The 16,873-nt window shown below is 41.3% G+C and overlaps 1 protein-coding gene across 1 annotated transcript in view; it reads right to left on the minus strand.

The window, feature by feature from the left end:
• Positions 1 to 16,873, minus strand: part of LOC122552860 (follicle-stimulating hormone receptor-like) — a 239,891-nt gene that overhangs the window by 5,651 nt on the left and 217,367 nt on the right. Inside the window, exon 9 of the mRNA XM_087990971.1 lies at positions 6,898 to 7,092. Within this exon, the coding sequence (XP_087847097.1) occupies positions 6,898 to 7,092 (195 nt within the window). The remainder of the gene's footprint in view (positions 1 to 6,897; positions 7,093 to 16,873) is intronic.

Raw genomic sequence — 16,873 nt, forward strand, 5'->3', positions numbered from 1 at the left:
TAATACTGAGTTTTAGCCTTACCACAAGGGGTAAGAATCTCTTCAATATTGATATGATGAAACTTTTTCTTAATCCTAAAGACATTTATCAGTTCACTCTTTTTAATTTTCTTTTCTATAGTGAAAGGTATAACCTCTTGAGTATAGGAGTTGGGAAGTCATGTTGAGGTTGTACAGGACATTGATGACATCTCTTTTGGAATACTGTGTCCAGTTTTGGTCACCAAGTTATAGGAAAGATATTATTAAGTGGGTGAGGGTTCAGAAGAGATTTATTGGGATGTTGATGGGTATGGAAGGGTTGAGTTATAAAGAAAGGTTGAATGGGCTGGAACTTCTTTCACTGTAGCATAGGAGGTTGAGAGGTGACGTTATAGAAGTTTATAAAATAATGAGGGGTATAGATCAAGTTAATGGCAGTTCTCATTTCCCTAGTAAAGGGGATTTTAAGACTAGGCACATTTTTAAGTTGAGAGGAGAGAGATTTAAAAAAGACATAAGGGGCAAATTTTTTACACAGAGGGTGGTTCATGTGTGGAATGAACTTCCTGAGGAAGTGTTGGATGTGGGGACAATTACAATGTTAAAGACATTTGGAGAGATACCTAAATAGGAAAGGTTTGGAAGGACATGGGCAAAGTGCAGACGGGTGGGACTAGCTTAGTTTGGGATTATGTTTGGCATGGACTGGTTGGGCTGAAGTGTCTGTTTCCATGCTCTATGACTCTGTGACTCTCAATTCAGATACAATTTTCATAAATCTTTTCTTCATCCTTTCCAGTGTCTCTACATCCATTTACAACATGAAAACTGGAACTATATACACTACTTTACCTCAAGGTTTCATATAAGTTTATCACTATTTCTCAGCTTTTCAATTCTATCACTGTATAAAGAAACATTAGTACTCATTTTCTTTTCTTTTTTAAATGGTCTTTATTAATCTTTGTTGTCACTTTTTAGTGATTTGTGTATTAATACCTCTATATTACATAGCTTCATATTGTAACTTTAATTTTCAAGGCATGTGTGGCATCTTTAAACTTGCTAAAATATATCAAGACCTCAAATGTAGGTATATTTCAATTCGTTTACTAATTACCCACTTATTCTGCAAGTTGAGTGACATGTTTTTGTATATTGTCACATTATCACAATATTAACTCTTCGCCTTCTATGAACTTCTGACCTCTAGTGTCTTTTACAATCTTTAAAATTGTATTTCCAACTCCAAAGTCCAAGTTGTTTATGGAAATAGTGAGTGATAGTGACCTGAGCAACGATTTTGGGGAACCTCACTTCCACCGCTTTGCTGATCTGAATAACTACATTTAGAACCTGTTTTGTAAACAGTTTTCTGTCCATTCTAAAAACTGTCCTCTGACTTTGCATGCTCAGACTTCAGTTATGAATCGCATTAGCTTTAAATTGTTCAAATATTTACACTGCTATTCTCACTGTAAAATCGTTTGAAAGAATTTGTTGAATGAGATGGCAAGTGCTCTTCTTGATTGGTAGTTAAGGTGAGAACAGCCTCAGTATCCATGAAAGAAAATAGATTTGTATTTCCTCATTAAAATAAGCACATTTTAATGATTTAACAACACTTATAATGTTTGAGTCTTTTCCACACATATGGCCCAATCATTTGTTTTGCTATCTGTAAAATTTTAAATAAATGTGAAAGAAGAAATCAGAGCATTTTATTGTTAGTTTGCTGGTGGTCAAAATGTTTCAAAGAGATTTCTCAACCTACTTCATTGTAACATCGCTATCGAACACCTGGTGATCGCCTTGACTTGGTGCCAGATTCAAATTGATATTGAGACAGAGTAAATCCACACCACAATGAGCACGGGATTTTTATGGATGGTTATTTTTTGAGGTTAGCATGGAGTGCAGGTGCTTTGTCATGTAACAGCTAATTCTATTGCATCTATCATATCACCCTTGGTCACTCGTTCTGTCATTTCCTCAAATAATTCGATAAATTTGATGAAGCATGGACTTGCATTTTGAAATCTATGCAGATGATTTTTTCTCATTTATCATGTTGAAGGGTCATCATCAACCTGGAAGCAATAGCTTTGCTTCCCTTCTAAGAGGCAGCTTGACATAGCGTCATAGGTCTTACGCAAGGAAACAGACCTTCGATCCAAACAGTCCATGCCAGACATTATATCTCTAAAATTTTATGTTTTTATTTCAGACTTCTAGCATCTGTAAAATTTTATTTTTGGATTTTTACTGGATCCTTTTTCATATTTTAGCTTTCTAAGCATCTTTCTATTGTTAATACTGCCTCAAAGCAAAAGCTGCAACATCTAGGGAATTAATGGATAGCATTAGGGTGATATTATTGGGTCAGTGATATAAATGCCTGGATTCATGGTCTGGGGTCATTCGTTCAAATGTAACAATGGCAGTTTGGGGAATTTAAATTTAATTAACATATAAATCTAGAATGAAAACCTAGACTCAATAATAGTGATAATTTAACAACTGAATTGTTGTGAGCAGCAATCTGGTTCACTGATCTCCTTCAGTGAATTATATCCTGACTTTGTCTGGTCGCTGTTTTGGAAAATGATCGATTCAAAGGGGAACGTGGCATGAACAACCAAGTTTCTGGTATTGAGACTGGCTGTAATGCAATGAGGGGTATGTCGGGTTTCAAGAGATCAATTGCGTTTGAGGATTCTCTAGTCAGAGGTACAGACAGACGTTTCTGTGGCCAGCAGCGAAAGATCAGAATGGTGGGTTGCTTCCCTGGTGCCAGGATCAAGGATGTCTCAGAGAGGGTGCAGAATGTTCTCAAGGGGAAGAGGGGCCAGCAAGAGGTCATTGTCCACATTGGAACCAAAGACAGAGAAAGGGAAAAGGTTGAGATTCTGAATGGAGATTACAGAGAGTTAGGCAGGAATTTAAAAAGGAGGTCCTTGAGAGTAGTAATATCTTGATTACTCCTGGTGCTACGAGATAGTGAGGGCACAAATAGGAGGATGGAGCAGATGAATGCATGGCTGAGGGGCTCATGTATGGGAGAAGGATTCACATTTTTGGATCATTGGAATCTCTTTTGGGGTAGAAGTGAATCTGTACAAGAAGGACGGATTGCACCTAAATTAGAAGGGGACTAATATACAGCCAGGGAGATTTGCTAGAACTGCTCAGGAGGATTTAAACTAGTAAGGTGGGGGTGTGGGACCCAGGGAGATAGTTAAAAAGAGATCGATCTGAGACGGGTACAGTTGAGAACAGAATGAGTCAAACAGTCAGGGCAGGCAGGAACAAAGTAGGACTAATAAATTAAACTGCATTTATTTCAATGCAAGGGAAGACAGATGAACTCAGGGCATGGTTAGAAACATGGGACTGAGATATCATAGCAATTACAGACACATGGCTCAGGGATGGACAGGACTGGCAGCTTAATGTTCCAGGATACAAATGCTACAGGAAGGATAGAAAAGGAGGCAAGAGAGGAGGGGGAGTGGCGTTTTTGATAAGGGATAGCATTACAACTGTACTGAGAGAGGATATTCCCAGAAATGCACCCAGGGAAGTTATTTGGATGGTACTGAGAAATAAGAAAGGGATGATCACCTTATTAGGATTGCATTATAGACCCCCCAATACTCAGAGAGAAATTGAGAAATAAACATGTAAGGAGATCTCAGCTATCTGTAAGAATAATAGGGTGGTTATGGTAGGGGATTTTAACTTTCCAAATATAGTGTTCTGGGTTTAGATGGAGTGGCATTTGTTAAGTGTACAAGAAAATTTTCTGATTCAATATATGGATGTACCTACTATCGAAGGTGCAAAACCTGACCTACTTTTGGGAAATAAGGCAGGGCAGGTGACTGAGATGTCAGTGGGGCCAGCGACCATAATTCTATTAGAATTAAAATAGTGATGGAAAAGGATAGACCAGATCTAAAAGTTTAAATTCTAAATTGAAGAAAGGCCCATTTTTACGGTATTAGGCAAGAACTTTCAAAAGCTGATTGGGGGCAGGCGTTCACAGGTAAAGGGATGGCTGGAAAATGGGAAGCCTTTAGAAATGAGATAACGGGAATCCAGAGAAAGTATATTCCTGTCAGGGTGAAAGAAAAGGCTGGTCGGTATAGAGAATGCTGGATGACTAAAGAAATTGAGGGTTTGGTTAAGAAAAAGAAGGAAGCATATGTCAGGTACAGACAGGAAAGATCGAGTGATTCCTTAGAAGAGTATAAAGGAAGTAGGAGTATACTTAAGAGGGAAATCAGGAGGGCAAAAAGGGGACATGAGATAGCTTTGGCAAATAGAATTAAGGAGAATCGAAAGGGTTTTTACAAATATATTAAGGACAAAAGGGTAACTAGGGAGAGAATAGGACCCCTCAAAGATCAGCAAGGCGGCCTTTGTGTGGAGCCGCAGGAGATGGGGGGGAGATACTAAACGAGTATTTTTCATCAGTATTTACTGTGGAAAAGGATATGGAAGATACGGACTGTAGGGAAATAGATGGTGACATCTTGCAAAATGTCCATATTACAGAGAAGCAAGTGCTGGATGTCTTGAAATGGTTAAAGGTGGATAAATTCCCAGGACCTGATCAGGTGTACCCTGGAACTCTGTGGGAAGCTAGGGAAGTGATTGCTGGGCCTCTTGCTGAGATATTTGTATTATTGATAGTCACAGGTGAGGTGCCGGAAGACTGGAGGTTGGTTAACGTGGTGCAACTGTTTAAGAAAAAAGGTAAGGACAAGCCAGGGAACTACAAACCAGTGAGCCTGATGTTGGTGGTGGGCAAGTTGTTGGAGGGAATTCTGAGGGATAGGATGTACATGTGTTTGGAAAGGCAAGGACTGATTCAGGATAGTCAACATGGCTTTGTGCGTGGGAAATCATGTCTAGGATAGTGAAAGAGCATTTGGTATGCTTTCCTTTATTTGTCAGAATATTGAGTACAGGAGTTGGGAGGTCATGTTGCGGTTGTACAGGACATTGGTTAGGCCACTGTTGGAATATTGCGTGCAATTCTGGTCTCCTTCCTATCGGAAAGATGTTGTGAAACTTGAAAGGGTTCAGAAAAGATTTATAAGGATGTTGTCAGGATTGGAGGATTTGAGCTATACCGAGAGGCTGTACAGGCTGGGCTGATTTTTCACGAGCATCGGAGGGTGACCTTATATAGGTTTACAACATTATAAGGGGCATGGACAGGATAAATAGACAAAGTCTTTTCCCTGGGGTGGGTGAGTTCAGAACTAGAGGGCATAAGTTTAGGGTGAGAGGGGAAAGATATAATAGCGACCTAAGGGGCAACTGTTTCATGCAGAGGGTGGTATGTGTGTGGAATGAGCTGCCAGAGGAAGTAGTGGAGGCTGGTACAATTGCAACATTTAAGAGGCATTTGGATGGGTATATGAATAGGAATGGTTTGGAGGCATATGGGCCAGGTGCTGGCAGGTGGGACTAGATGGTGTTGGTATAACTGGTCGGCATGGATGGGTTGGACCAAAGGTTCTGTTTCTGTGCTGTACATCTCTATGACTTTATGACTCTACATGTGACTCCAGATCTCTAGCAATGTGGTTGACATATAACTGCACTCTGAAGTGGCTGAGCAGGTGCATCAAACTCAGTCAGCGTGGCTCAGTGTTTGGCATTGCTGTCTCACAGCATCAGGGATCCTGGTTTAACTCCAGTCTAGGTCAACTGTCTATATGGAGGTTGCATGTTCTCCCCATTTTTGCTTGGGTGCTTCGGTTTCCTCCCACAGTCCAAAGATGGGCAGGTTCGGTAGGATTGGCCATGGTAAATGTCGGTTTATGGGGACTCTAAAACGCAATCGAGTTTGAATTTATTGTTTTGCCAACACTGAACCAATGAGACAATCTGCTGCTGGGGATATAAAAATGCAGGTCTTTTGAAGATTGCAGACAGAGCATCTGTCATCAACACAGATCCAAGAAATTAGGAAACACTCTCTCAAAGGTACATTTTCATATGAAACATACTCACAGTAAAAAAAAGATGACCCACAGAGATCTTCAGCCAAAAGAAGATAGCCATCAAAGATGCCAGACGCTGTATGGTTTTGAAATTAAGTTGATGTAATTTTAATAAGTGTCTTATTGGAACAGCATATTGTTATAGAATTGGAGGCCGATAATAAGCAGTTCAGAGAAAGGGAGGCTTCGAGTTGTGAATAGTTGTTTTTTAATGTTTACTTTTAGAGTTAAAAAATAAATTGATGATATTGTCTTTAAATAGTGGAATTTGGGAGTTCTCTGTCACTCATATTTTAATAGATTATTAGGTGAGCTTTTCTGGGTGTTTGGTTTAATTAACAGAAGGGTTCACCGCCATGTTGTCACAAGAGGATCTGGGTGTTGCTGACTGGGCCAGCATTTATTGACCATCCCTAATTGCCCAGAGGGCAATTGGAAGTCAACCACATTGTATGGATCTGGAATCAAAGGTAGGCCAGACAATGTAAGGATGATAGTTTCCTTCCCTAAAGTGAAGCAGATGGGTGTTTCCCATAATTGACAATGGCTTCATGGTCATTGTTAGTCTTTTAGATCCAAACTTTTTTTGAATTCTGTGGTGTGATTCAAACTCAAGTCCCCATAGCACTACCATAGCAAAATCTCAGGATAATAAATTGGAAAGTAACGCAAATGCTAATTATCAGAAATAAAACAAAAACTGCTGGAAATACATAGTATTCATGTGACAAAAGCCACATTCTTGAAAATATGGTAACCTGTCTTTTCAGTTGCTGACTGATATGCTGTATACTTTCAACATTTTTTATTGTTTTATTTACAATCTCTCAGACATACGTTCATTCCTTTATAAATTTATATTGACCAACATGGGAAAAAGAACAAATACACTCACTCCTTTTTCTTCTTAGCATTTTCATTCTCGAAGGCGCAGCAGTGGCTCGAGTATGTCATACTGGCTTCCCTTAGTTCAACAAAGTTGGTCAGAGGTGGTAACCTTTTCAAGTTATTGGTTGACTGAGCTATGAGCTTCTTAATAGATTTCAAGCCATGAATCGGAAGTGCAGTGATACCAGTTCTGGAAATATCCCTGTGAAAATAATGGAAGCCTGTTGGTTTCCATGGTATCATTACTGAATAATTAAATTGTGTTGCTCCTGACATGAGATATCTGGAATTCTGTTTGCGAATGAGGAAAGAATTATGTACATACATGAATTGGGCTTTGTATGTTTGAAGCATCCTACAAATATTCAAGAGAATTACTGTATTACCAATACGAAATGTGAGAACGTGCATGTGTTCATCTTTGGTTGATGTGTATAAAGAAGTAACTGTCTGTACACCACACATATGTGAATACCTACTGAGGTCATCATGTGCCACATGAACCTAATTGCAGTAGAAATACAAAGAGCAGGAAAAGACAGGGTCTAACCTTGGATCCAAACTGTAAATGTCTGTGTACAACTGGGGTCTGAATCAATAGTAGAACATTATGCAGTTGTATAACTGATAATTATATTTAATAAATAGTAAGAAACTAAAGGAATATGATCTCTAGGTAGTTTATTTCCATTGATGAATGTCACCCAAAAACCAACGCTAGTCTCCATCTACTCACCTTGAATTGTCAGTCCACAGAGTTGCCAATGAATAATGTGTTAGCTTTATCATAACTCATTGTTAATTATGCTACATTGTTTCCAAGGATGAGGAAGACCTGGAACTAAAAGAGCATGAAATATTTCACAAATAATGACCTACAAAGAACTGTTAGTTCAGCAGCTATTGGAAAGGTGTAATAATAGTTGGCTCATCTGCGCTTTCCAGCAATATCTCCTTCCAATGACCCAGGCTGCTGAAGTTAGCCAAGGGAACATGGTCTTCTTCAAACCAGTGTACACATTCATTAGTGATATTACTCCATTATTTGAACCTTTATCACAAATATATTGTTCCACACACTATAGAATTACTATGTTAGACTGGAATGCAAATAACCTTTCATTTTAAACTTTGAAGATCAAGCTGACTAACTCCTCCAGACTTTTAATCTGATTTTGCAATTATTTTCCATAGATGTGGATGTCTCCTGCAGATGGGCCTTCTGACACACCTGTAGTAAAGTCTGCTAGAAGATAGTCCATATGTAGTCAGTGAATATCAATCATCTTTATTGATTGTGAATAGATGCAGAAGATGTCAAGAAAGGACAGCTCAGGAACCTGCAGATTTGGGGTCTAGTTCCATATGATCAGACATCATTATGACATAGCCCCCATGCACATGCTGAGCAGCTATCAAAGTCAAGATGTCATTAACCTTTTAGTCCACGATAATAACCTCTTCGTATAGGCAGTTGTGTGAAAGCTGAGTCCATATGAATAGTGATAGGCCATAGGGAAACAGACAGAAGGATTTTGTTTTCTTAGTTGCAGTCACACTTATCTTTCTTCACCACTGTCCTGTCATTCACCTTGTACTGCTTAAATTCATGGTATACTTGCTTGTTTTTGCCTTTTGTGAATATGTCAAAAATGATCAAAAGCACTGTGCGGTGACAGTTTGCCCAATTACAATTGAGTTACCATAGTCTCACCAGACTATTAGAGATCGAGAGATCGAGAGAGAGAGAGAGAGAGAGAGAGAGAGAGAGAGAGAGAGAGAGAGAGAGTGAGTGAGTAAGAGAGAGAGAGATATGACTGATGATGGTTTAATGTCAGGGCCACTATACCTCAGGCAAGGGATGAGTCATAGTGTCATAGAGATGTACACATGGAAACAGACGCTCCAGTCCAACTTGTCCATACCGACCAGATAACAATCTAATCTAATCGCATTTGCTAGCAGTGGCTCATATCCCTCTAAACTCTTCCGATTTATATACCCATCCAGATGCCTTTTAAATGCTGTAATTGTATTAGCTTTCACCACTTCCTCTGGCAGCTCATTCCGTACACACATCACCCTCTGTGTGAAAAAGTTGCCCCTTAGAACCTTTATATCTTTCCCCTCTCACTCTAAACCTATGCCCTCGAGTTCTGGACTCCCTCACCCCAGGGAAAAGATCTTATCTATTTAGTCTATCCAGGCCCCTCATGATTTTGTAAACCTCTATAAAGTCACTACTCAGCCTCCAATGCTCCAGGGAAAACAGCCCCAGCCTATTCAACCTCTCCCCATAGCTCAAATCCTCCAATCCTGGCAACAAACTTGTCAACCTTTTCTGAACCCTTTCAAGTTTCACAACATCTTTCTGATAGGAAGGAGACCAGAATTGCACGCAATATTCCAAAAGTGGCCGAAACCAATGACCTGTACAGCCACAACATGATCTCCCAACTCCTGTACTTAATACTCTGACCAATAAAGGAAAGCATACCAAACGCCTTCTTCAATATCCCATCTACCTGTAACACTACTTTCAAGGAACTATGGACCTGCACTCCAAGGTCTCTTACTTCTTCAAAAATCTCAATCAAGTTTGTGAGACATAATTTTCCACACACAAAGCCATGCCGACTAATCTTATTCAGTCCTTGCCTTTACAAATACATGTAAGTCCTGTCCCTCAGGAGTTCCTCCAACAACTGCCTACCAGCAACGTCAGGCTCACCAGTCTATAGTTCCCTGGCTTTTCCTTTCTTAAATAGTGGCACCACGTTAGCCAACCTCCAGTCTTCTGGCACTTCACCTGTGACTATCGATGAAACAGATATCTTAGCAAGGGGCCCAGCAATCACTTCCCCAGCTTCCCACAGAGTTCTTGGGTACACCTGATCAGTTCCTGGGGATTTATCCATTTTTATGCATTTCAAGACATCCAGCACCTACTCCTCTGTAAAATAGACATTTTTCAAAATGTCACCATCTATTTCCCAATATCCTGTTTCTTCCATGTCTTTCTCCACAGTAACTATTGATGCAAAATACTTGTTTAGTTCTCCCCCTTCTCCTGTGGCTCCTGCCTTGCTGATCTTTGAGGGGCCCTATTTACTCTCTGGTTACCCTTTTGTCCTTAATGTATTCATAACATCTCTTTGGATTCTCCTTAACTCTATTTGCCAAAGCTATCTCATGTCCTCTTTTTGCCTTCCTGATTTCCCTCTTAAGAATACTTTTACTGCCTTTACACTCTTCTAAGGATTCACTTGATCTCTCCTGTCTATACCTGACATATGCTTGCTTCTTTTTCTTAACCAAAACCTCAATTTCTCTAGGTATCCAGCATTTCCTCCACCTACCAGCCTTTCCTTTCACCCGAACAGGAATGTACTGTCTGTGGACTCTTGTTATCTCATTTCTGAAAGCTTCCCATTTTCCAACTGTCCCTTTACCTGTGAACATCTGCCCCCAATTAGCTTTTGAAAGCTCTTGCCTAATACCGTCAAAATTAGCCTTTCTCCAATTTAGAACTTCAACTTTTAGATCCGGTCTATCCTTTTCCAACATTATTTTAAAACTAATAGAATTATGGTCGCTGGCCCCAAAGTGCTCCCCTATTGACATCTCAGTCATTTGCCCTGCCTTACTTCCCAAGAGTAGATCAAGTTTTGCACTTTCTCTAGTAGGTACATCCACATACTGAATCAGAAGGTTTTCTTGGACACACTTAACAAATTCCTCTCCATCTCTCCCCTTAACATTATGGCAGTCCCAGTCTATGTTTAGAAAGTTAAAATCCCCTATCATAACCACCCTATTATTCTTACAAATAACTGAAATTTCCTTAATAATTTGTTTCTCAGTTTCACACTGACTAATAGGGGGTCCCTTATACAATCCAAATAAGGTGATCATCCCTTTCTGATTTCTCAGTTCCACCCAAATAACAAATAACCTCCTGAAATACAGCAGTAATGTTATCCCTGATCAAAAACACCACTCCCCCTCCTCTCTTGCCTCCCTTTCTATCCTTCCTGTAGCATTTGTTTCCTGGAACATTAAGCTGCCAGTTCTATCCATCCCTGAGCCACATTTCTGTAATTGCTATGATGTCCCAGTCCCATGTTCTTACCCATGCCCTGAGTTCATCTGCCTCCCCTGTTAGGCCTCTTGCATTGAAGTAAATGCAGTTTAATTTATCAGTCCTACCTTGTTCCTGCCTGCCCTGTTTGACTCGCTCCTTTTCTCAACTGTACCAGTCTCACATTGATCTCTTTCCTCACTATTTCACTGGGTCCCACCTCCTCAACTTACCAGTTTAAATCTTCCCAAGCAGCTCTAGCAAATCTCTCTGCCAATACATTAGTCCCCTTCTAATTTAGGTGCAATCTGTCTTTATTGTACACGTCACTTCTACCCCAGATGAAATTCCAATGATCCAAAAATGTGAACCCGTCTCCCCACACCAGCTCCTCAGCCATGCATTCATCTGTTCTATCCTCCTATTTCTACCCTCACTAGCCCGTAGCACCATGAGTAATCCAGATATTGCTAACCTTGAGGCTTTCCTTTTTGAATTCCTGCCTAACTTTCTATGTTCTCCCTTCAGAATTTCATCCTTTTCCCTTCCTATGTCATTATTTCCAATGTGTACAATGACATCCTGCTTGTCCCTCGCCCTTTTGAGAACATTCTGCACCCTCTCTGAGATATCCTTAATCCTGGCAACACACCATTCTGAGTTTTTGCTGCTGGCCACAGAAACATCTGTCTGTGCCTTTGACCAGAGAGTCCCTTCACACAATCGATTCCTTGGAACCTGATTTACCCCTCATTACATTAGAGGCAGTCTTGATACCAGAAATTTGGCTGTTCATGCTACATTCTTCTGAGATTCCATAAAATCTATGAAGGACAAAAGGGTAACTAGGGAGAGAATAGGGCAGCTCAAAGATCAGCAAGGCCGCCTTTGTTTGGAGCCACAGAAAATGGGGGCGATACTAAATGAATATTTTGCATCAGTATTTACTGTGGAAAAGGATATGGAAGATATAGACAGTAGGGAAATAGATGGTGACATCTTGCAAAATGTCAAGATTACAGAGGAGGAATTGCTGGATGTCTTGAAATGGTTAAAGGTGGATAAATCCCCAGGACCTGATCAGGTGTCCCTGACAACTCTGTGGGAAGCTAGAGAAGTGATTGCTGGGCCTCTTGCTGAGATGTTTGTATCACTGATAGTCACAGGTGAGGTGCCGGAAGACTGGAGGTTGGCAAATGTGGTGCCACTGTTTAAGAAGGGTGGTAAAGACAAGCCAGGGAACTACAGACTGGTGAGCCTGACCTCAGTGGTGGGCAAGTTGTTGGAGAAACTCCTGAGGGACAGGATGTACATGTATTTGGATAGGCAAGGACTGCTTAGGGACAGTCAACATGGCTTTGTGCGTGGGAAATCATGTCTCACAAACTTGATTGAGTTTTTTGAAGAAGTAACAAAGAAGATTGATGAGGGCAGAGTAGTAGATGTGATCTATATGGACTTCAGTAAGGTGTTCGACAAGGTACCCCATGGGAGACTGATTAGCAAGGTTAGACCTCATGGAATACAGGGAGAACTAGCCATTTGGATACAGAACTGGTTCAAAGGTAGAAGACAGAGGGTGGTGGTGGAGGGTTGTTTTTCAGACTGGAGGCCTGTGACCAGTGGAGTGCCACAAGGATCGGTGCTGGGTCCTCTACTTTTTGTCATTTACATAAATGATTTAGATGCGAGCATAAGAGATACAGTTAGTAAGTTTGCAAATGACATCAAAATTGAAGGTGTAGTGGACAGCGAAGAGGGTTACCTCAGACTACAACAAGATCTGGACCAGATGGGCCAATGGACTGAGAAGTGGCATTTGGAGTTTACTTCAGATAAATGCAATGTCCTGCATTTTGGGAAAGCAAATCTTAGCAGGAATTACACACTGAATGCTAAGGTCCTTGGGAGTGTTGCTGAACAAAGAGACCTTGGAGTGCAGGTTCATAGCTCCTTGAAAGTGGAGTCGGAGGTAGATAGGATAGTGAAGAAGGCGTTTGGTATGCTTTCCTTTATTGGTCAGAGTATTGAGTACAGGAGTTAGGAGGTCATGTTGCGGCTGTACAGGACATTGGTTAGGCCACTGTTGGAGTATTGCATGCAATTCTGGTCTCCTTCCTATCAGAAAGATTCGTGAAATTTGAAAGGGTTCAGAAAAGATTTACAAGGATGTTGCCAGGATTGGAGAATTTGAGCTACAGGGAGAGGCTGGGTCTGTTTTCCCTGGAGCGTCGGAGGCTGAGGGATGACCTTATAGAGGTTTACAAAATTATGAGGGGCATGGATAGGATAAATAGACAAAGTCTTTTCCCTGGGGTCGGGGAGTCCAGAACTAGAGGGCATAGGTTTAGGGTGAGAGGGGAAAGATATAAAAGAGACCTAAGGGGCAACCTTTTCTTGCAGAGGGTGGTAGGTGCATGGAACGAGCTGCCAGAGGATGTGGTGGGGGATGGTACAATTGCAACATTTAAGAAGCATTTGGATGGGTATATGAATAGGAAGGGTTTGGAGGCATATGGGCCAGGTGCTGTCAGCTGGGACTAGATGGGTTGGGATATCTGGTCGGCATGGACAGGTTGGACCGAAGGGTCTGTTTCCATGCTGTACATTTCTATGACTCTATGACCCCTGCGTTTCAAAACAGCATACTTGTTTGTGATGGGGCCGTAGCTTTTCTCCTTTCCTTTAGCTGCCATCCATCACATCCTGTTTCTTCTGTAAATTCCTCATTGCCTCTAACTGACGCTCCAACTGATCCATGCAAAGTGTTAGGATTCGCAACCAAAGACACTTCCTGCTGACATAATTCTCAGTAACAGGTAAACTCTCCCTAAACTTCCACATTTGACAGGAACAGCATGTCACTCTACTAAAGGCCATCTTCGCACCTTCACAATCTACAGACCTAGAAAATAGCACCGTCTTATTGCTCTAAAAAAAACATTGCTCCAGACTAAATTAGAGAAAGTGAGGACTACAGATGCTACAGATCAGAGTTGGGAGTGTGGTACTGGAAAACCACAGCAGGTCAGGCTGCATCCAAGGAGCAGGAGAATCAACCTTTCGGGCATAAGCCCTTCATCAGGAAACACATATTCCTGATGACGGGCTTATGCCCGAAAAGTCGATTCTCCTGCTCCTTGCCAGTCGCCTGACCTGCTGTGCTTTTCTAGAACCACACTCCCAATTCCAGACTAACTCAGTACTTCTGATTTATATTGTTAAAATTTAATCAGGAGATAGATCTCAATAAAATATATAATCAAGAAAGAACCCACTCTACTCACTAGTGTCGACTTACAACAAGGTTACACTTAGAAAACTATGCATTTATCTGTTTCTGTGCTGTGAGCTCTCCCACACAGTTCCTCCAAGGTCAGCTGTGAATTTCAATGTTTGCTAATTTTTCCTAAACACACCCTGATGTCCAGAGATACATGAACTCTAACAGCAAAAGTAGTAACTGTGCAGATTCACTGCTGTGTCAGTTAGCAGTGTATGTTTTTTTCTTTTTTCCCTCACTGACCACGTGGCCACTGATTTTTGCCTGTCTTCCTCCTTGAGGAAGAAAGTCCTTCATGATAACCTCAGCCAATGATGGAACTTGAACTCAAGCTGTTCGCATCACAATGCTTTGTAACACACCATGCAGGTATTTGAGCTAAACTGATCCCCAATAACTGAGATGTAATTCCTGGCTATAAGCAATAATAGTCCAGTGAAGTGTCTCAGAACATTATTTTATTCTATAAGCAGCTTCAAGTTATACTTTCATTTCAATATACTGGACAGGATTTAATGCAGCTCATCATCGTGGAAGCAATGATATTTAGATTAGAGTCCCTCCATTATGGAAACAGGCCCTTCAGCCCAACAAGTCCACATCAACCCTCTGAAGAGTAACCACCCAGATCCATTCCTCTACCTTATATTTACCCCTGACTAACACACCTAAACATGTGGGCAATTTTACATGGCTAATTCACCTGACTAGCACATCTTTGGATTGTGGGAGGAAATGGGAGTACCAGGAGGAAACCCACGCAAACTCCACAGAGACAGTCACCCAATGCGGGAATTGAACCTGGGTCCCTGGTGCTGTGATGCAGCAGTGCTAACCACTGAGCCACCGTGCTGCCCCAAGAAGAGTATCGCCCAACGTGGGGCTTGATGCCACGACCCTGAGATTAAGGGTCTCATGCTCTACCAATTGAGCTAACCGGACTTCGGCTAGCTTAGATCCACTTTGTTTCGGTAGTGGCTACACATCAATCTTTTGTGCGCATGTGTGTAAATTACATTACATTACATTACATTACAGTGTGGAAACAGGCCCTTCGGCCCAACAAGTCCACACCGACCCGCTGAAGCGAAACCCACCCATACCCCTACATTTGCCCCTTACCTAACACTACGGGCAATTTAGTATGGCCAATTCACCTGACCTGCACATCTTTGGACTGAGGGAGGAAACCGGAGCACCCGGAGGAAACCCACGCAGACACAGGGAGAACGTGCAAACTCCACACAGTCAGTCGCCTGAGGCGGGAATTGAACCCGGGTCTCTGGCGCTGTGAGGCAGCAGTGCTAACCACTGTGCCACCGTGCCGCCCACAAATGGACACATGTCAGTTAAATCTGCATCTTATATGTGGATCAAGCTGCACTAAGTGACTGAGCAGGACAGCAAAACATAACAGGAACTCGATAGTACTAGCTTAGGGCTTGGGGAAGTCTCTTGCTTCATTCTTCTCTCCTTTTGTATGACAGTGCTTGGGCTTTTAAAATGTATTTGTTCATTGATGTTGACAATACTGGCTAAATGTCACTGGTTGAAATCTTTTCTTGCCCATCCTAATTGTCCTTGAAATAACTAAAACTTAAAATGGGAATAGGAATTTATAGTTCCTGGGACATTCTTCAGTTTATATCTGGGCCCTTCTATTATTAGCAATCTTGTCCTGGCAAGTAATTTTTCGCTGTTGCATGTTGATGTAGAAGAGACAGTCTGGTGCAGCTGCCCTCAAGGCCATCCTGTCTGAACTGAATGAATGTACGACATGTAATTGGTTTGAACGACAAATCTTTCTTGTATGAATTTCCTTTAAGAATTTATTTTCAGTCTTTGCCGTTCAGTTTAAGCAGTAGCTAGGTTGGTTTAACTCAGTTGGCTAGTTTGTGATGCCAACCGTATCGAATCAATTCCTCCACTGGCAGAGATTACCGTGAAAGATTCTCTTTTTCAACCTCTGCCTTTGTCTGAGGTGTATTGGCCCTCAGGTTAAAGTGCCACCAAACGACGAGAAAAAAATGAAGAATTGTGGATGCTGGAAATCAGGACCAAAAACTGAAATGGCTGGAAAGACTCAGCAGGTCTGGTGGCATCTGTGGAGAGGAAGCAGAGTTAACATTTTGGGTTCACTAACCATTCTTCAGAACTGAAGCTGGTTGTCTCTCTCAAATGAGAGAGCAGTACTACGGTGATTTTAATTTTAGATAATTATATTTTTCAAGGCTGAGAGATGGCCATGCTGAGCAAGCACTTATAGCCCCGCCTTTCTCTCTCTCTCTCTCTCAAGCATTACTGAACACGCAAACTCTAATTCTGGTTATCGTGGTTCAACATGATGGGTTATAAGTTCTGAGGATAGAATCTGTCATGGGCATAAGATTGTTCAAGCCATACTTCAAGCTCATCTGACACACTTTCTAGAGATCAACCACCACAACAGACCAAGACACATAAATTGAAACTGGAACAGAACACCAGTGCTTCAACAGAAGCTCACTGATGATGTTACCTAGCATGGTGATGAAACGTCTGAGAACAAACCTTCCAGCTCAGTAAGCAATCTTACAACCTGAACCAACCATTTTCTTTCTCACATCTCTACAGCTTCAT

This window comes from Chiloscyllium plagiosum, unplaced genomic scaffold, assembly GCF_037043375.1.
Source record: "Chiloscyllium plagiosum isolate Xiang-an unplaced genomic scaffold, Cpla_swu_hap1 HiC_scaffold_10, whole genome shotgun sequence".
NCBI lineage: Eukaryota > Metazoa > Chordata > Chondrichthyes > Orectolobiformes > Hemiscylliidae > Chiloscyllium > Chiloscyllium plagiosum.